This window comes from Antedon mediterranea, chromosome 4 (genome assembly GCF_964355755.1).
Source record: "Antedon mediterranea chromosome 4, ecAntMedi1.1, whole genome shotgun sequence".
NCBI lineage: Eukaryota > Metazoa > Echinodermata > Crinoidea > Comatulida > Antedonidae > Antedon > Antedon mediterranea.
This window is the reverse complement of record NC_092673.1, coordinates 11,160,257-11,182,210: the sequence shown is the minus strand read 5'-3', so window position 1 is coordinate 11,182,210 and position 21,954 is coordinate 11,160,257. Positions and strand designations below refer to the sequence as shown.

Here is a 21,954-nt window from a genome sequence, read left to right as displayed (position 1 = left end):
AAGTTCGTCTAGAGGAGCAGAAAGTTGATAATTTAATGAAAGCGGCCCATGTTGCCGATAATCATGTGCTCACGCACAAGGTGGTGGATACCAAGTCGTTTTTAAAATCTGTTGAGGTCCGAAGTCAGAAAACTACAGTTAGTAGTAGTGAATTTGTAAGAACTTTGTAATATAAAGGCAGATTGCTGCCTGTTTTAAAACAAAGCTAAAGTGGATAATAAGAAACCCCAATCACTTCCAAACACGTTGATTAATACAGTCCCGTTGAAAGAGAAAGAGAGTCAAGAAGTTGATGAAAGTGAGAAGTTGATCCACTCTTCAGATCCGGAAAAAGTGCGAAAGCTATTTAAGCCTTTCCCTTTCTACTGGTTCTGTAGCATTGATCAACGATGTGAATCTGAGTAAAGTAGTCTTAAGAAACACAGGGGCGTCACCATCCCTGATAATAGAATCGGCATTGTCATTTTCGGATGATTCTTCTGCTGGAGCAAGTGTGTTCATTCAAGGTGTTGAAGGGTGTTATAAGGATCGAAGTCCCACTTGATGTAATTCGGATTTAAACAGATATTAGTTATTCCTAGTGGATACCGTCAGGATATTATTGCTATTGCGCATGATTATCCTCTTTCAAGTCATTTAGGTGTCAATAAAATGGTAGACAAAATTCTCAGGCATTTCTTTTGGCCAGGTCTTAGAAAAGATTGTAAATCATGTCATGTGTGTCAGGTAGTGGGGAAGCTTAATCAAAAGGTTCCAGTAGCCCCACTTAAGCCTATTCCTGCATTCGGTGAACCATTTTCAAGGGTTATTGTTGATTGTGCAAGACCATTTACCGTAGTTAAAATGGAAATGAATATCTATTAACAATAATGTGTGCATCAAGTAGGTTGAAGCGATTCCTTATTATTATTATTATTATTACACCGAAAAACGTTGTTAAAGCATTGGTAAAATTTTTGGCGATCCAAGAATTTCACCACCCACACCGCAATACAGTTCCTCTTAATCATTACCTCGAGTTCCCCGAAAACCAACGCAATAGAACCAAGGTCCTATTCCATTATTCCATACTCTGCTCTTCAGGCGTATGGCCTGCTTTGAACACTCTAATTTTTTCAAAGTAAACGTTCCGGTCATCCCCGCCACTAAATCAAGAGCACCAGGTGAAAACCGAGAGAAAGGCCAGGATGGGCAGTGACACGGCTTGCGGCGGATGGCGCTTGTTCGCATGTATTAGCTCTAGAATTACCACAGTTATCCATGTAGGTAACTCAGTTCCAAGGAAGCATAACTGAATTAATGAGCCATCCGCAGTTTCGCTTGGTACAAGCTTGTACTTAGACATGCATAGTGAGAGTTGATTATCAAGATATAACTTGCCAAAAATATCAGTTTTCGCATCTTCATAAATAAAAACTTCCTAAACTCAAGTTAAAACTTTAAATGTTGGTTAACAACCCTCTCAAATAGTTGGTGTGAATATAAAAAGGGTACGTCAATTAGTTACGAAGATATTGTGTCTTAAAAATCTTGAAAAGTGCAATTACAACTAAATAATTGTAATTTTTCAGTTTTCCTCACATACGAAATACATATTTTTAAAATTTAAAATTTTGGAAAAGTGTTCACAACACACTAGACTATTTACGGTTAAAGTATAATAACATTTGAACAAGGACCTTTAAAGATATTGGCCCATAAAAGTAACCCCAGACCTTATAAAGTGCAGTTTTTGCAGTAGTGGGGTACGTTTGAAAGGTCATTGTTCAATAAATAAAATTTTCCAAATATTTCGTGGAGAACTTTTGCTATATTGTGGGTAACATATTCATTTCACAATATGAACTTTCAAAATGTAGAACGAAACCCATGTTTTAGGCCTCTTTCGAGCTACTGCTTATGGCCTTGAACTGGAGAATTACATGATCCCAGAGTAACAATTAACACACATACTATAATACTGTATACAAGTTTTCCTTTTATTTCCTATACTATGTCTTTCTCTTGCGCATATTTTCATATGTGAAATAAAATGTTTATATTGATTTAAGATTTAGCACTTTCATAGATTCCATGACCAAAGACTCCGGTGCGTGCTGTGCAGTCATACGCATGATGCTTGAATGATCTGTCTTTTGTTTTTATTGAACGGAATGTCTCAAGATGTGGTAGAACTTCACGAAATCTGGACATGTGCCAGAGAGGTGGGGCATCCACTGGTGGACAATATTTTCGCAGTGATGAAGCCCTTGTTTCATAAATTCCTTTCTGAGCAGTTTCCTAAAAGAGAAAATAAAAAATAATTAATTGGTTATCTGCACTTGGCTCATAACCCTTGTTATTGTCAGTATCCTTTTTTTCTATCTTATTCTTTCTTTTCATGATTTTTGTTGTAGCTGTATCTCTAATTCTTGTCAACATAAAATTGACCTCTAAATGTAGATGTGGTTGATCATAAATTCTGACTCAAAAGCCATTTTTGCAATGAAACTTACTTCATAATATGGAGGAAATTTTTACATGAAAAAAATAGGATGCTACGCAAAAAATTTTGCACAATTAATTTCTTAACAATTTCGCATACATTTTAGGTCATTTTGAGCATTTATAACTGTTATTTATTTTATTTTTGTTTTGCTCACGTACAAAGCGTAGAAAAAAGGTTTTTGCAATTTATTTTTGTTTTCCATACCTTCTGTAGTATTTAATTCATTTTGATGAACTTTAATTACAAAATAAACTTTAACTAGATCTGAACTCGTTGCTTTGACGAGTTAGTTTCCACACGACAAATGCCACGCCTACTAGGTCCCTGGATAAGTTGTTTACCACAATTTAGCGCGTAGTTAAATTTAGCGCGTAGTTAAATTACACGCCTAGTAAAATAGCCAATCAGAATCTAGTCTTATTTGGCCTGCTACATTATAGAAATAGGTAGGAAATAAGTGATTTGGGCTATACCATTCCGTTACAGTCAGTATAAACAGTAAAATCTGTATACATATTACACACAGTGTAGAATAGGTGAGATTACGGGACCCGCCATTTATTCCAATTTTTAACATGGTGACGGTATCAAAATGAAAAACTAAGTTAGCAATTTTGGAAGCAAATTATCTCAGCAACAACATATTAACGTGTAGAAGAAATTTGAATCTGTAAAATATAGATGCGTGCTCTTTTAAATGTGATGAACTATGACGCAAAATATGAAAATACGACTTTTTATATTCAACTGGCCATGACGTAAAAACATCTGATTAGCAAAAAGTCAACATAAATTCGTATCTTCAATCCAATAGCTTCCAGAAAACGTTTTAATCATGATTATCACTTTTTATTCTGACGAGCTATAACAGATTGAAATTTACTGTAAAGATGAAAATAAGTGACCCACGTTATTTACATTTTTAGACATGATGTTGTCATAAAAATTAAAATATTTTTAACCCATGGGAAAGATAGTTGATTGACCTAGAAAATATCAAAATCTGGGTTTAAATGAAAAACGAATAAGTGGAGATGCGCTCTATTAAATGTGCTGAGCTATGACGAAAGATACAAAAATCCTATATTTTATATTCGCGTGGCCATCTGATGACGTCACAATGTCCTGTTAGCCATATTAATGCATGATCCGATATCTACAACTCATCAACTTCCAGAATATGTAATAAAAATAACTTTCATCTTGTTTAGTTTAGAAACTACGACTGTTTAAAAAAAGGCATAATTTTGACGAATTTTTGAATTGTTTCACTAAAAACGCGCGCAAATTGTCCAATTCTACGTGCTCGTATGACGTAATTTTAAGTCGAATGTTAAATACGCGTGCGCGTGTAACTTTGTGTAAAACACGCAATTTTTTTCCACAGAGAGTTAGCGAATGATATAAATTAAACTATTGCAAAGTTTCAATTTAAAATTTTATTTGGTTTTTGACCTATGTTAAATACATGAAATTCATAAAATCGCGAATAAGTTACGTTGCGCAATTGTAAACATGCTGAAAAGGTTCGCTGTACAACTTCATATGAATGACGATATGTTGAGAAAGTTACGAAATGTTATGTTGGCAAGTTTACAGATAAGCGTGACACAAAAATTACAGAAAGAAAGAAAAAAAGATGATGACGATGATGTCGTACAATCACAAGGAGTTATCCTGCAACTTCGTTGCGGATATTTTTAATTGATTAAAGTTATATTGTTCCCCTGAAAATATTTTTTTTAAAAATATTTTTGTTTAATAGGCCATTTTAATGGTACATAAAAGTTCACTTTGACCAAAAATTGGATCGAAAAAAAAAATATCTGCCCAAGAAAATTGTAATCTAAAGCAAATGTTAATCAACCGGAAGCATTATTTTTTTCCTTATTAGGTTAAGGCAGAAACTATAGAGGGCCTGAATCCTAACATGAATATTCATGATGTGACGGCAAATCCTGGAATTAGTTCATGCAGTAATCGAAAATGATATATCATCGCGCTGCTAGGGTAGCTGCTGGAAAAACACTCACAAATCATGTAGCCGCACTTACGTATGTATAGTATTAAAAATTGAGGGTAAATGAAATTGATTACAAATTTGACACTAAAATGACATACATGTTTCATGTTAGTCTAAAATTGTACTTTCAGACAATGAATTATTCCCTATACTGTATCATGGGGAAAATCTTTGGAACTGCTAATGCAAAACAAAGACCCTGTTTAACATATGAATTCATGTAACATTTTTACCTAGCGGATGTTTCAACATCATTGTATGGCCACTCATATTATTAAAATAGGATTTTTTTTTCTCTTTTTTACTAGATAATCCCATTTAATAGAGGGCATCGCGCTGATGTGTACCTCTATTTTCTTCTCGATTTTAATATGATCTTTCTCAATCAATTCATATGAGTGAAACAAATTTAATTTTTATTATGTTCACATCAAAAAATTAGAATAACACGAGTTACTGAATTTCCTATTTACAGTATATTTCAATCCCTCATGATTAAAGCTTATTATGGAATATGTTTAATTATAAAAAATATCGGATTTTGTGACGTCATCATATGGTCAGTTGTATTCAAATTTTCGGATTTTCATCTCCTTTGTAAAAGTTCATCACATTTAAAAGAGGGTGCATCTTGCTTCTATGTTCCCAAATGTTTTCAAATTGTAACGTAATTGCTCAGACAATTTTCTTCCGAAATAGCTATCTTCATATGTCATTTTGATGACTTCATCATGTTAAAAATTTGAATAAAAGATGGATCGTAATCCCTTCAAAGCTAATTGTATAATATATACTGCAGCCAAAAATTAACCGATGAATTGAATAATTCCGCTCGAGAAAAATTTACCAATAATTATCTCATTAAAATGTGATAATTTTTAACCATTGACCTGAAGGACAAATTATTGCATTGTGATTGGTTGTTTGGTTTTGACTGATCATGCATCTTTAATTAGTAAATTAAAATTTAACCAACAATTTTTGTTTTCGCTGCGGAAACATGGCAATAGACACAATTCATCACTGTCATATTTACTTCATGTCATAGGATGGCTTAGTCATTTTTGGTGTTCATATTTTAATGATGAATTAATACGTCCATGTTGCGTTTGCGCGGATCAGGCATGCTAACAGATTTTTTAATAGGCCACTGATCATAACTGGGCCCTCTGGGAGAATTGAAATAATAAATAAAAAATATTCCATAGTATATAGAGTACAGTATAATGAAAATTATATACAGCTAAAACCTGTAATAAGTGGATACTCTTGGTGCAGGGTATCCGCTATGTTCTGCTATCCGGTATGTTGATTATCAGTTTGTTTAGTAACATTATCTTTATTATTTTATGCAGTTCAAATCCCCAATCGCTTCCGGGAGGTACCGAATACACCGATTAGATAGGAAGAACAAACCGACTTTTTGATTTTTGATGAGTGTTGTTACGGAGAAAACAATAAAAGGAGAATCAAGCGTCGGTTCTTTTGACCTCCAATGTTTTATTCCATGTGCATCTTTGATATGCAAATTAGGTTGTCACACAGGGAATATAGCACGGTTTGAGTTGCTGTGTTGTGCCAGCAGAGGGTAGATATGTCATGTGGCTTTTTTAATGGCATTATATACCTCCGCCAAGGAGGTATGTAATTCCATCGCATGTGTTTGTTTGTTAGCAGGATTACTCAAAAAGTAATTATAAGATCTTTACCAAAATGAATATACAGATAGATATTGGTCAAGAACCATTCCATTAATTTTGGGACCATGGTCCCAATTCTGGACCACTTTTTAGTATACTTTTCAGACCTGCTAAGTGTTAAAAGATAGGACAGAATTTTCAAAAGCCGGCGAGCAGTCTTACGTAACAAGTAAAATTGCATTTTCTCTACTTGTCCAAAAAACTTCATTTTTGTACAAGAGGCAAGAGTTATAATTTGTGATTTGTAATTTTAAAACATAATTTGATTGATTTGATTTAATGTAGTTTAAAAAACCTATTTCTTTGCAAATTCACTCGTTTGATTTTCGCGTTGCTGTTCTATTGTTAGTCAACTGAAGCTATTGTTAATTGAAAGGCTATACATAACCATTACACCAAACTGGCATACACACATGCTTGCAGGGAAAAAAAATTTAGCATAAGTCACAAACAGCATTAACACATTGACTGCCAAGGCATTTTCCGTAATTTCTGTCCCAGTGCCAAGTCCCGTTTGAGATGATTATATTGAGTGTGAGGGCGCCATCGTATCAACCATATTCAATGCATGAGGGAATAAACACAAACAAACATATGACATTTATTTTTAGATTATCGTTTACGTACATCATCACATCAACTGCCATGCGATAATTCCTGTTCCAATCACCACTGCCAGCGATTCTACATACAATACAAAAGTGCTACGATTTTGACGTAGTATTACGTCTTGGCAAGTAGCGACACGCCGTGGCAGTGAACGTGTTAAGACACACATAAATATATATTATTATATTCCCCGAGAAATCTTATGTAGAAGAATTTTACAGTAGGCGGAGGTATGCACTCCTAGAGTAGCTTTCTAGTTAGTAAATCATTTAATATATTAGATATTGTATCATCAACAAAATAATATGTTGAACTGCCATTACCTTTTCTTCAACACGTTCTCTTTTTGCTAATTCTGTTTTTCTCCTCTCCTGCAACCACCTATCTTGATACTTATGTTCAATCAGATCAAAAACTGGTGTAGATGGTCTGAAAAAAAAAATATTACAATAATTTAATAATTATCACTTTGTTTGTTGTTAAAACAGCACGCCTATAACTGTTCGCAGCCAAGCAAATTGCAAGTTACAATTAAAGATAACTGAATATCACTTATTCCGATTCCCATCATTACACTATCCTCTCTGATAGAGCACCCAATGCGATATTCCCAAACGGTCTCCCATCCCAAAATGCAACCGCGCCCAATGTTGCTTAACATAATACCTTGTAGGGACACCAAATGTGACTGTTGCTGGAATTCTTTTAATCTTTGTTTTATTTTTTTCTTCTTCTGAAGCTTGTCTCCTGACATCATGAGTTGCTCTGTATTGAAAATGTTCTTGTGCTGTAATCAGGCCTACACCCACACATGCTTTGTTCAATGCAATAAAGTCACGTTCTTGTTTCTTTTCCTTTCTTCCTTTACCAGGAGGTATAGATGCCAGTGGTGTCCAGCCTGTTATTGCCTCTGCAGCACCCCCATCTTTGGATTGGTTTGCACGCCCAAATGTGAATTCTTCTGAAGGTAAAGTGAATCCTCGTTTCAGAGATTTTCCTAGTTCCGACTGGAAAATACAAATTTAGAAATCAAAATGTGTATAAAATAAAATTTTATTTAAAATACACAGCAGGCCGCGATTTTTTTTTTCGTACATAAGTTGGGGACCCCTCATGAAACGTCACAAAATAAACATGAATAATTCATCAGTTTAATTTGTTGTTCCGTGTGCACCCAAGCGTATAGCAACAAGAAGTGATTACACAACTGCGATACGATACTTTCTTTCTACAGTAGGCCTAGGATTCTAAGTCAATTCACGTGATTGCCTTCGCGCACTCTTCTTCACACAAAATGTGTCGAGTCGAGGCTAATCGACAGCTAGGCAAGACATTAAACTAAGTAGTAATTCATTGGACATAGCCCAAAGAAAGCTTAGACCCACAAGAATAAAGAATGTGTATAATTTGTGCAATGTATTTTTTTAATTCTGCTATTTTATTATCAAACAATATGCATGTACTCAAAGGAACTTTAAAAATGCGCGTATATGAACACATGAGATGGGAAGATTTGACTCACAGAATAAAAAATGTATTTTTCTGTAATGTTTATTGTTTAATTTTGCTGACTTATTACTCGGATTGTGTCATACCAAAGATAGTTTGGTCATATCTAACACACACACGTCACACACACCCACACAGCTACTACTAGAATAGACATGGGTTTAGAGACTAATAATTAGGCCTAATAGTATTAATAGAAACTATAATTTTAATTTTAAATGATGAATTATTCATGTTTATTTTGTGACGTTTCATGAGGGGTCCCCAACTTATGTACGAAAAAAAAAATCGCCAGCAGGCCCTGTCCACTGGTGTAGAGTCACAAATAGTTAAACAGCACAAAAATCAACAAAAAGGTTCGTAAAATACTGTACTACTGTAGTTTGTTAAAATGAAATACTGTTCTAAATGTGTCCCCCATGGCCGTGTTATCTTGAACAATTGTTACGTGATGGTACCCCTCTGGTTCATCAGGAACTACACCCAAATAAATAAAGTTTTTTTTTTATTTCGCTTTATTCATATACTGTAGTAGCTGTAATTTAGTATTTTAATAAAACAATAAAACAACGTGTTCAAGCACCATAGTAGGATCATAATACTTCAGCTTCAGTGTCCCAATAAACTTAATCTCTGTAAAAGTCCAAGCTTTTAATTTTTTCTTGTTTAATTTTATTTGTAAAGCATGTTTAATGAGGTTTTGCAAGTTTTTGTTGTGATCTGGATAGCTTCTTTCATAGTGTTTCCTCTACCAATTACTAAGATATCATCAACTATGGTTTTGATGCCATCAAGATTATCAAGTGCTTGGTCTTGGCATCTCTGATACTCTATGCTTGCAGATATTAAGAACAGTACAGAATCTTAATTACAAATAGATTTGAACTCGTCACTATGTACAAGTTATCCGCTGTGCAAACACCATGTGCACGTCATACGTTAGAATATTGTGCACAGAAAAATGATAATGCCAGTGTGACCTGAAGAAAATAAAATGTTAGTTTGTCCTCTATTTTCTGTCAGTGTCACGTCTAAATATACAGTATACACTGTATACGTACTACATATAGTGCAGAATAGGTAAACACAGGACCCACCATTTTATCCAATTTTTAACATGATGACGTCATCAAAATGAATATTTTACTTTATGCCGACGATGTAGCAGTCTACAGGGCAATAAGATCTACCGAAGACAGTGCTGCATTGCAGAACAACATAAACGAAATTTATAATTGGAGTGTTCTTAATAAATTACCGCTTAATCCTATTAAATGTAAGCACATACGGTTTACTAGATCAGCCAAACTTAAGAACAGTGCAATCAATTATCTAATTGGGGAGATTGTTATTGAGAGGGTGGAGTGTTTTAAATATATTGGGATTACCTTTACACACAAGCTTGAATGGGGTACCAATGTCGCAAATGTTAAGGCTAAGGCGTCCAGGCTTCTGGGGTTTATCATGAGGGTCGTGCGTTTTAGAAACCACATCGTTATCCCAAAGCTTTTTAATTGCTCTTGTTAGACCTATTATGGAGTATGGGATGCCGGCGTGGTTTCCGTATCGAAAGGGAGAGATTGAATCTTTAGAGAGGGTTCAACGCCGCATGACCAGGGTTTGTATACCTAAATCCTGGGGCACCCTGTCTTATGAGCAGAGACTTGGAGTTCTTGGTCTTCCGTCCTTTGATGGTCGTATAAATTACCTATTGATTTCCTTTGTTTCCAAATGTCTCTATAACAAATATAATTTTAAAATTTTTGATTTTGTTCAGATTAACCTCAGGCGTGACAATGATCTAAGATTTGTTCACAAGTTTGGTAGGACTGACAATTCTAAATTGTCTACATTTAAGCAGTTTCAACGCTCATGGGATAGGTTGCCTCAGGATCTTAGAAATACGCTCCCGATTAACTTAGGCTTATTTACTAATAAATTAAAATGTTATTTTAAGCTAAATATTTCCTTTTATTCTTTTACAACTATCGGCCATTAATCTGCGAAAAATTGAAACTTCATTTGATATCTGTGATAATTATAACAGTAATAATAATAATAATAACAATAACAATAACAATAACAATAATAATAATAATAATAATAATAATAAAAATAATAAAAATAATAATAATAATAATAATAACAATAATAACAATAATAATAATAATGATAATGTCTTGGGTAACTTTTGTATAGATATTTTGTACTTTTTTAATCTTCACGTTGTTTTTAATGTTGTAATTTTGTATTTTATTGTTGATTGATTTTGTTTTGCTGGAGACCCACTTGATAGTTTGATTTAGTTCGCTTTTGGGAATACTGTCTCTCTGTATTGTTTGTTATTTTTTTTTCCATTTCATTTCATTTATTTCAATTATTTTTTGTTATAATTATGTGAGACGAAATAAATGAAATGAAACACGTCATCAAAATGAAACACGTAGATAGCAATTTTGGGAGGGAAGGTTATCAAAAATGAAACACAAAGATAGCAATTTCGAAAGAAAATTGTCTGAGCAACAACATATTACCACGTTGAAGAGATTCGAATATGTAGAATTTAAAAATTTAAAATATAGATCGTCAGAATGCTCGGGAACACCTATTTTTCATTTCATTTTCTTGAAGTGTATGTACAGTATCATATGAATGATTTATTATGAATGTAACGGCAGTGTATGCGTAAACGGGCTAATGATTACGTAATTGTTGTAGAACGTATGCCTATCTAAGTTGATTTCAGATTTGCATAAATGCCAGGCCAGGCGACGTCGACGTATAATAGAAATCTCACTGGCTACAGTAGTGTGGCTAGTTGAGACGATGCCAGCGTATAAGAAGTTACACAACTATAATGGAGAATTTACACAATAAATTATCTCGATTGTTGAATGATTACAACAAGCCTTCCATGTTCTTTCTTACGTATTATCTCAACTCAAAGAAGTGGCCAGTTGATTAAGTCATCATTAATTGCATTTTAAATTTTTTTAAATTAATTTCTCCAATCAAACAAACTCTCCGAAATAACAAACTTAACATTAACTTTCTTTATTTAAAATGTTCAAGTTAAAAATATATAGTTTGACAGTGCATCATTTTTTTGAAATTTTTTAAAATGTCATCATAGTAAAAAATTATAATTCATTGCAGTATGTAATAATCTAAAATATGGTTACTGCATAGTAAATACACAGAGGATTCTTTCTACAACTCTTTAGTCAGTTGTGTATGACTCGGTGGTCTGTGCTCATGTCTATGGCATTCAAGGTACCGAAATCGAGTCTCACCTTAGGAAATGAAACGAAATAAGATTTTTTCTTATTATCCAATTATCCGTATTGTTGGTTCAATTTTATTTCTTAGTGTATAGTACACATGATTTATAATAAAATCTAGATAAAAAGTAACTTATGTCTTTATTATTATGTAACAACAAATGTGGTTCATGACATTATACACAGAGGGATCTTTGATCGGATTGTGATACCGGCTACTGTATTCGCGTTAGCAAGATCCTATAATATAATTATTATAAATTATTGAAAATTCTGAGAAAATCAATCAATCAATATATTATTTGAAAATCAATTATCTTTATTTAAATGAATGCATATAACTTATAATTTGTCATAGTGACGAATTAAATCTAGTTTATTGTAGAATTATAACAGATTTAAAAGTCGATTTAACAACTTTGTCGGTGATTTAAATTTGTCGAGAGTTTATAAAACGCAAGTGTACACTAACTCTGTTAGATAGAAATATACCGAAGAAATTTAATAAGCTTGTTTATCAACATACTAGGCCTAGCCTAGCTGTACGGTGGTACAGTAGAAACAATAGTTGAGCGGGATTTATCGAGCGTATTTTAGTGTGCTGAAGCAGCAATCTTTCCCGCGACACGCAGCGGAAGTAAACAAAGCAGAACCGAAAGGCTGTGGCCTAGCTTAAAATTACCCTAGTTTGGTTATTATTAAAAGGTAGAGTATAAGGCGCTTACAAACATCGGTAGGTGGGTACATCATTGTGAAAAAAATTTGGCTTCTTACTATTTTATGGCTCCTATGGACTGGATACACATGCATATTTATTGAGCATTCATTAGTGGCGGGGCGTTTATTAGGAACAATACAGTAACTACAATTTTTGAATATCCCATATAGGATAGGAGTATCGTGTATGTTCTGCTATACTATAGGGTTAGTATGTATGCGAGTTGAATATTTTTTTTTATTACTATCATGATAATTTTTTTTAATGGCATTGTATAATTTAGCTACGCTTTTGTAAAACAAGTAAAATTTGAAAAATAAAAATACAAAATTGTTGAGACATTGAAAAGTGAAATGTGAGTGACAATGTAATGCGAAATGAAATAGTAATCTCTAAAATAAAACATTTAAGTCTGATTATCATCATTCCTTCTCTGTCTCCAGTGTTGCAGGGTCCCTTATTAGATTGTCAAAAGAAAAACAAAGCCTACCGAGGACAACCTAGGTGTACCATGCAAGGCTACCTATGCCTTTGTATGTACCAAAGTTAGACCTACTGTAACTAAATACAGTACTCTATTAGGTATGATAGCTCAGTACCATTATCAGACTATCAGCCTGGTAGAAAGTAGCCTATAGGCCTGTAGCTAGATTTGGCTCTGGACCTATGACTATATTAATTATTATGATGGTACAGGCGGACAAGCTAAAAAATGTTGGGTACGAGTGAGCCAAAATTTGAATAAGAGTTGGTATGGGTACGGGTTGACCTGTATTCTATTATTTGGACCCCTATTTCTACTAGCTAGTACCCCTTTCACACCAAAACTCTGGAGTGTCTCCGGAGACACCCCGGGGTTTATGACCATTCAAAACGTCGAGAAACTCCGGAGATACCCCTTTCACACCAACCTAGCAACACCGGGGTTTATAAAATAAAATTGTAAATGTCGACCTCTATTTTGTTTGTTTACATCACAACGATCATTAGAATAATTTTAATTAACAATATTTTTAATTTAATAATTACTTTCAAAAGTCTCAGAAGTAATATAATATTTTATTGATACTACTTATTATTTTTTAAACCCGCTATATATTTTGTACAAATATTTAAAGTATTTAAATAAAACTAAAGCAATGAGTGATCGTGTGAGGATGACCTTTTGACCCGAAACACTCCGGAGTTTGATGTTGGTACCTTTCACACCAAAACACCGGGATGTCCCCGCAGTTCGCTCTCCGGAGAATGTTCAGCTGTTCAACCCCGCAGTTTTAAACTCCGGAGTTGCTTGATTTTACCTTTCACACCAAACTGCGGGGCGTCAACTCCGGGGTGTCTCCGGAGTTTTGCTTTTGGTGTGAAAGGGGTATAATAAGTAGCAACATTCCTTCATTGTATTCATTCTACTCTGATTTCTACTCTCTCTGATGACAAGAGAAGAAGGGACGAGAACGGGACATTCTAACCACACCTCCTCTCCTTCTCTGCATGATGATCTGAGAGATGCGTAAAAACTTGATTGCAGTCGCCATCTTATTGGTTCCCTCTCCATGGAGAATCACTTTTTGAACTGCGATAACATTATAGATTGCCATCCGGCCTTCGGCTTTATCACTGGTATAAACTCAACATGCGCGATGTGTAAAGACTCAGCACGTGCAATGTGTATAAACTCAATAGTGCGATGTGTAAAAACTCAACACGTGCGATGTGTAAAAACTCAACACGTGCGAAGTGTAAAAACTCAACATGCGCGATGTTTATAAACTCAACACGCGGGATGTGTAAAAACTCAACACGAGCGATGTCAACATAACACGAGCGATGTGTAAAAACTTAACACGAGCGATGTCAACATAACACGAGTGATGTGTAAACTCAACACGAGCGATGTCAACATAACACGAGCGATGTGTAAACTCAACACGAGCGATGTGTAAACTCAACTCGAGCGATGTCAACATAACACGAGCGATGTGTAAACTCAACACGAGCGATGTGTAAACTCAACTCGAGCGACATTTCCATAACACAAGTGATGTGTAAACTCAACACGAGCAATGTCTACATAACACGAGCGAGGTCAACTTAACATAGTTATGTCCATCCTGACATGCCATAGGTCTCGCGCTGTGCCCAGCCAGCTTGATAGAAAGCATGCAGTGCTTGATGCAATGATTGAGTGAATTCAAGGATCATCTTAATTCCATGGTTTGTTAACTAAACACCATATGGTGGTGAATATGCCTGTTAGTGTTAAAGTCTCAATGATACGATCCATAGTACTATGTTGTTGCGGAGGAGGCTTAAAAGGACGGATCTAGCCTACAGTAGTTTCTAGGTCGGCAAGAGAATGCCATCCTCTGACAATTTAAGCTCAGCTATTGCCGACGTGAAATTCGTGGGCTGCATCCAGGGTTCACACTACACTACAAGGTAGAAAGGAATGAACTGTGTACTATTTTTTTTAATAGCGTTGCGATCCCGACTCCCCGAACAGTTTTTTTTTTTTTTCATCAGCTGTCGTCAACAAACCAACTTGATACGATTGCTGTATGTACAGTATAATGCGTTATATGAAATCTAATTATTTTGTACTTGAAAAATCATAAAACTATTCATGTAATTATAATTCATATATGAATAAAGCAACCACTTTTTAAATTACGAAATAAATAGGCCACTAGTCACATCTAGCTGGTAGTAGTAGTTAGCCATTTACGCCGTGGAGTAGCTATATGTCATGATGAATGATCCATCGCTGCTAGTCTAGTATACCCCTTTCACACCAACCTAGCAACACCAGCGTTTATAAAATAAAATGGTAAATGTTGCCCTGTATTTTGTTTGTTTACATAGCGACGATCATTAGAATCATTTTAAAATTAATAATATTTTTAATAATTAGAAGTAATATGTTTTATTGATATTTTTTAACCCGCTATATATCTTGTACAAATATTTAAAGTATTTTGAAATAAAACTGTTAAAGCAATGAGTGATCATGTGAGGATGACCTTTTGACCTAAAACTCCGGAGTTTGACGTTGGTACCTTTATTTATTTATTCTTTCTTTTGACTGGATTGCATTTTCACACCAAAACACTGGGGTGTCCCCGCAGTTCGCTCTCCGGAGAATGTTCAGCTGTTCAACCCCGCAGTTACAACTCCGGAGTTGCTTGATTTTACATTTCACGCCAAAACAACGGGGTGTCAACTCCGGAGTTTTGCTTTTGGTGTAAAAGGGGTAGTAGAGTAGAGAGTCGCCGATTACTTCACACTGGGCATGCGCAATAGAGTGTCGGATTCCCTAACGCTGGAGTCCCAAGACCTAACGGGATATGACCGGTTGGGCCGCCGCCAAGTTGAGCCGCCAGTGATTTCTATGAAACGCCTAGTGCATGCGTCTTTTACGACATTTCGCAAAGTGATTAGGGTGGTGTCCTAGTACATAAGTTCATGGTCTTGGTTTATTGTGTCATGAAAATAAATAATATATAATTAAATATTACAATTTTGTTGGTTTGAAACGCCATAACAACACAGCAAAGGAAAGTAGTAATAATAATATTTAATAATTTAATTGTTTTTAATCTTTCGAGGTAAAAATTCAGTGCACTCCATAATTTTTCTCGCGTGTAGGCCTACCACGTAAAGTCACGTTGTCTCTCAGGACTAATTAATAGAGTATTGACATTCTTTGAATGAGGTTAAATAAATATTATTTTTTATTTACTAATCTTTTAATATCATATATTAATACACAAAATAATTTACTAAAAAACGTGATTTTATGTAATTATTTTACCGAAAAATGGAGTAGGCCTAGTTCATACAACTGCCGACTGAGGGGCAACATGTTTTTGTCATTTTTGGCTAAAAACGATCACTTTTTGGTGATATTTTTGGCATTATATTTTGGAATATACAATTACAAGCCAGATTTTCATAATTATTTCTTTAATTATAATAATATTTAATAATATTTATACTAAATAGTAAAAACCGTGATATATAAACTTTTGAATGTACATCGTTATCCCTAATATAACACCATAATTTTACTTTGACTTGACAATGAGCAGCAAGTTGTTGATTATCGCTTTGGTCCTTGGATGGATGCACATAAAACGGAGCCTCGCATGTAGGTGGGTGGTGGATCGACTCCGCGGGCTGGGGGCCTAGTAAAGGTTTGGGAGGTAGGCCTAAGCCTTCTAAATTCGTTTATTAACCACCCTACGATCGACGCGTTGATAATTATAATAACAATACATCGTATCGTAGTAGTAAGTTACGAAAAATAGGCTACGATCGGGGCTATGATCAACATGCGTAAGTGGTGGTCAGAGTCATGAAAATGGTGGTCGGAAATTCCGAGTGACGGGGCTGTCCATCGCCGACCACCGTGGTGACACTGACATCCCTGACATTTTTTATTATTGTTTGTTAATTATAAATATTTATTTGATATTAAATTCACATTGTATTTACTACTTATATAATACTAAAAACTCTACCAAAAAATATTATGTGATGCTTTTTAAAAAGACACGTAAATAACGAATTCCCCTGTAACCTGTCGAGGTCTGGCCGGATTACGGTCGAAGCGGCCGCCAACCAAAGCAGCCGCTAGTTCAATAACGGTAATCTGTATGGAACGCCGTGTGCGCTTTGATTGTCGTTGTTTTGTAATCTTTGATTGGACGTAAATAACAATCTACATTATTATGTAATTTATTCTCTTTTTTTACAGATTGAATGTGATACGTTCTTTAATAAACGAAATGGCAAATCAATGATTACTTATTTTAACTGTTCTAAATTATAATATGTTTAATAAAGTCAATAAAATACATTGTGGTGTTTGTATTGTACAGTATATTATTTATAATTATATAATAAGCCAATTATTAAGACTTATATATATTTTTTCAATAAATATATCAAAATATATAAATATATATTCGTTATTGTATATCAATTAATTGGTAAAGTAACTAGGTAGTAGTGTTCGCAATCATAATTTAATTACAATAACATGATGACAGCAATTTATTTATTTAATATCCTACATTATTTTATACCTTCAGATATATAAATATTGATCAATTTAAAATGAGTTTTAAATACTAAAATAAGATTCAAGTGTCTGTATGGTACGGTAATTAATTACGCGAATTTCTGCTAATAACTCGACTGGCGGCCAGCAATAGGGCTGCTGTATTTGGTGCGCGTCCCACATTGCTTTATTGAAAACACAAACAATGTATTACAATGGAATAACACTTAATGTATAACACACCCTATTAAGTATTACTAATAATAAAAAACAAGATTCGATAGAACAGTATGTAAATGATATAAATATTCGGTAATACTGTATGTAAATTATTAATGCAATACTGTATAAAGATTCAATAGTATGTAAACGAGATATATTATATATTATTATTATAAAATAATTTTTTTGTTTGGCGGAAATCAGCCACCGTAGTATAAAGATTTGATAGTATGTAAACAAGATTCAACAGTACTGTACGTAAACTATTAATGTGAATACTGATTCGATAGGAGAGTTCTCGAGAAACGTCGGGTCAGTTCAACGTTATTTTTTCCCTTCACTACCAATATATTTAAAAAAAGAGAGAGATATAAAGATTCAATAGTATGTAAATGAGATATAAAGGTTCAATAGTACGTAGATTATGATGCAAACGTGTAAATTATTAATGATTCAATAGTATGTGAATATTTTATTTTATTTATTTATTCGGTATATAAAAATATATTACAAAACGACAGTCAAGGACTGAAATGAATTGTATTACAAATGACTAAAAATTAGTTAAAATTGCTATAATAGTAAACTACAAATAAAATATACATTGATTTATCGGCAGGCAAACTGAAATAGAAATATAAAGATAGGCCATGGCGTTGACAACATCAAAGATTAAAGCGCACATAGCGTTCCATACAAATGACGATATTATTATTAAACTGGCGGCCGCTTTGGTTGGCGGCCGCTTCGACAATACACCGTCGGCCTAGCCCTAGTAGGTAGGCCTAGGTTAGCTAGGTAGCCTACTCTTTCAAACTGAACATTATTCAAATACTGAAAGATAAAGTGAAAAGTCCTTAGCCTAGCTGGGCCTACTATAGTAGTAGCTAGGCCAGAGGGATTAGGCCAACTTCGGCCACAGACAATTTCGGCCACAGACAATAATACTACCATATCTATGGAACGCCCATAGTGCCATTGATAGGGGAAAAATGAGACACGACAATGTAATACAGGATTATCGATTTCATTGTGTTTTACTTTAGTTTTTACACAGGAAAACACGGACACGGACAAACTTGGCAATTAAAAATTAATAATGGAAATAAAATACGAACACGTATTTTGTAGCTACAGTAGGTGGCATGATGAGATAAGAAACGAATATTTCAGAGTACAAAAAATACAATACGGTGAAAATTAAAATGTATAGTTTTTACAAATAAACGAAATGAATTGAATTAGGCCTAAGTGATACTAATTGTATGCACCAGGGTACAATAGAAATGATTTATAATATAAGAAACAAAGATTTACTAAAGTGATAATTAAATGTTTTCAGTAAAGAATTATTAACGTCATGTACATTTTTCCTGATATTCCTCTTTGTTCCTTAGGTCACCTAAGCAATGGAAGGAAAAACGTTTTAATTAAATTTCTTTTTTTTTTTCTTAGAATTTCTTCTTTCATAGCCAAACTATTAATACGTCTGTACTAAGAGAGTATTTAACTGTGTCACTGACAGTTGAATTTGTTTTTCGCCAAGACGTCAAGCAAACTAATAAAATACAATTTACTCCATGATACAACTAAACTGGAAACAACAAATCTAATAAATGCAAATTGTAGTGGAATAACGTTAAGAATGATAACACTGTAATGTGTAGTAATAGTCATAAAAGATACTATACAACAAAGCATGAGATGCGATAACTAATAATTATTAATAGCAAAAACAATATAGCACGGTCTAATGCGTGAATGGCGCGCCATAGAAATATGTTGTGGCCGAAACTGTCTGTGGCCGAAACGGTCATATGCCGGCCAGAGTAGGCCTAGGCATCTAGCTAGGCCCTGGCCTACTTAGTACTACTAGGCCTACAGTACAATGTAGATCATGTAGCCTAGCTAGGCCTAGATCATGATTCCTATCTAGGCTAGGCCTATCTGGGATCTATCTAGGCCTAGGCCTAGGCTATATGGACCATCATGACATGATGATAATGGATAGATGCGTCACTCTGCCCTTACCTTTCTTAAAAGTGGATTATCGTATAACACATCAGTATCAAACACTCCTACACTCATTATTAGTGGTTGGGAATTTATTTAAAATAAATAACTAGTTTAGGGCCAAGCTAGCTGTCCTATAACAATCTTTGATGTAATAAGTTAAAGACCACCCCGCGTCGTCGACCGATCGCACCAACAGCAGAAGGAAGACTAGACAAACAGCAGATGCATTTATCATGTTTACGTCGTACGCGTTCCAGTTGACCATGACAACCAATATTATGTAGAGGGCGTGTTTCTATATGGCTCTGGCCAGCGCGCCCGGCCGCGATTTTTTTTTTCGTACATAAGTTGGGGACCCCCTCATGAAACGTCACAAAATAAACATGAATAATTCATCATTTAAAATTAAAATTATAGTTTCTATTAATACTATTAGGCCTAATTATTAGTCTCTAAACCCATGTCTATTCTAGTAGTAGCTGTGTGGGTGTGTGTGACGTGTGTGTGTTAGATATGACCAAACTATCTTTGGTATGACACAATCCGAGTAATAAGTCAGCAAAATTAAACAATAAACATTACAGAAAAATACATTTTTTATTCTGTGAGTCAAATCTTCCCATCTCATGTGTTCATATACGCGCATTTTTAAAGTTCCTTTGAGTACATGCATATTGTTTGATAATAAAATAGCAGAATTAAAAAAATACATTGCACAAATTATACACATTCTTTATTCTTGTGGGTCTAAGCTTTCTTTGGGCTATGTCCAATGAATTACTACTTAGTTTAATGTCTTGCCTAGCTGTCGATTAGCCTCGACTCGACACATTTTGTGTGAAGAGTGCGCGAAGGCAATCACGTGAATTGACTTAGAATCCTAGGCCTACTGTAGAAAGAAAGTATCGTATCGCAGTTGTGTAGGCCTAGGATTCTAAGTCAATTCACGTGATTGCCTTCGCGCACTCTTCTTTTTCACACACACACACCACTATGCAAAATGTGTCGAGTCGAGGCTAATCGACAGCTAGGCAAGACATTACACTAAGTAGTAATTCATTGGACATAGCCCAAAGAAAGCTTAGACCCACAAGAATAAAGAATGTGTATAATTTGTGTACTGTATTTTTTTAATTCTGCTATTTTATTATCAAACAATATGCATGTAATCAAAGGAACTGCGCGTATATGAACACATGAGATGGGAAGGTTAGACCCACGAGAATAAAAAATGTATTTTTGTGTAATGTTTATTGTTTAATTTTGCTGACTCTAACACACACGTCACACACACCAACACAGCTACTACTAGAATAGACATGGGTTTAGAGAATAGTAATTAGGCCTAATAGTATCAATAGAAACTATAATTTTAACACGTAATTCTTTAGTAATAAATTATATTAAACACACCATAAACTAAAGGCTGATTATTTCGACAATCCACACAAAACGCCGCTATTCTATTATGAAATCGCACGCGGCAACCACAGCGGAGATAGGCCTAGAATCCGTACCGCACTTGTGTAAACTACTGTAATCACTTCTTGTTGTTGCTATACGCTTGGGTGCACACGGAACAAGAAAATTTAACTGATGAATTATTCATGTTTATTTTGTGACGTTTCATGAGGGGGTCCCCAACTTATGTACGAAAAAAAAAATCGCCGCCCGGCCAGAGCCATATTATATAAAGAGTTACGACATTGGATTATAGTCACGTGATATGCAGATCAATTTGTGTCAAACTTGTCTCCGTTAATTCATGTAAAGTATTAAATATAGGAGCAAGAAAATACTTTAAACTTTTTCTTATATTTAAAAAAATGTTATTGCACATTTTACGGTGAAATATCGATAGCGCCAGAGCCATATTATTTATTTATTATAATATAAAGATCTTTGTTTATATAAAGAGTAACGACATTAAAGATTAGAAGCCATTTTTGTGTCAAAGAATTCGCACGCTGAGGGCGCGCTCGTCTCTTTTGTATAGCGTTTTCCTATAGTTCATGCATTATTTTTAGATTTTGTTGTCAATGAAATAACGCTTATATTCCGTTTTTATTTCAGTAATTAATTTTATTAATGGTATTGATTTGTTAAAATATATATATATTTTTTATAATAACAAAAAAATAAATGCTAGGGCCTACATGCAAGTTAGGATACATCAAAGAATAAACCAATACAAAAAACAAACAAATTCACCCCTCTTAGCTTTTTATGCAGTATATGGCTTTCTGTCTGTTTTTTACACAAACTGCGCCATTCAGAGACTCGTTCATCATTTAATTTGTAATAATTTGCCTTTATTATTTAAATA

The 21,954-nt window shown here is 34.3% G+C and overlaps 1 protein-coding gene across 2 annotated transcripts; it reads right to left on the bottom strand.

Moving 5' to 3' along the window:
- Positions 1–1,965: 1,965 nt before the first annotated feature.
- LOC140046611 (cilia- and flagella-associated protein 77-like) lies at positions 1,966–21,156 on the bottom strand. Of its 2 annotated transcripts, none has more exons than XM_072091305.1 (4): positions 21,042–21,156; positions 7,487–7,827; positions 7,144–7,249; positions 1,966–2,280 (listed from the first exon to the last, which is right to left on the bottom strand). In XM_072091305.1, the coding sequence occupies exons 1-4, from the start codon at positions 21,042–21,044 to the stop codon at positions 2,047–2,049; spliced, it is 684 nt and encodes a 227-aa protein (XP_071947406.1). In that variant the 5' UTR covers positions 21,045–21,156; the 3' UTR covers positions 1,966–2,046. The 2 variants fall into 2 exon arrangements, with proteins under 2 accessions (XP_071947406.1, XP_071947405.1); XM_072091304.1 differs by lacking the exon at positions 21,042–21,156 and adding an exon at positions 19,644–19,847.
- Between the last annotated feature and the right edge of the window lie 798 nt (positions 21,157–21,954).

Coding starts and splice junctions, on each gene's coding strand:
- LOC140046611 (XM_072091304.1), bottom strand. CDS start 19,700: ATGAGTGTAGGAGTGTTTGATACTGATGTGTTATACGATAATCCACTT. Junction 7,828..19,643: donor ATAATCCACTTTTAAGAAAG/GTAAGGGCAGAG, acceptor TGTATTTTCCAG/TCGGAACTAGGAAAATCTCT. Junction 7,250..7,486: donor ACATTTGGTGTCCCTACAAG/GTATTATGTTAA, acceptor TTTTTTTTTCAG/ACCATCTACACCAGTTTTTG.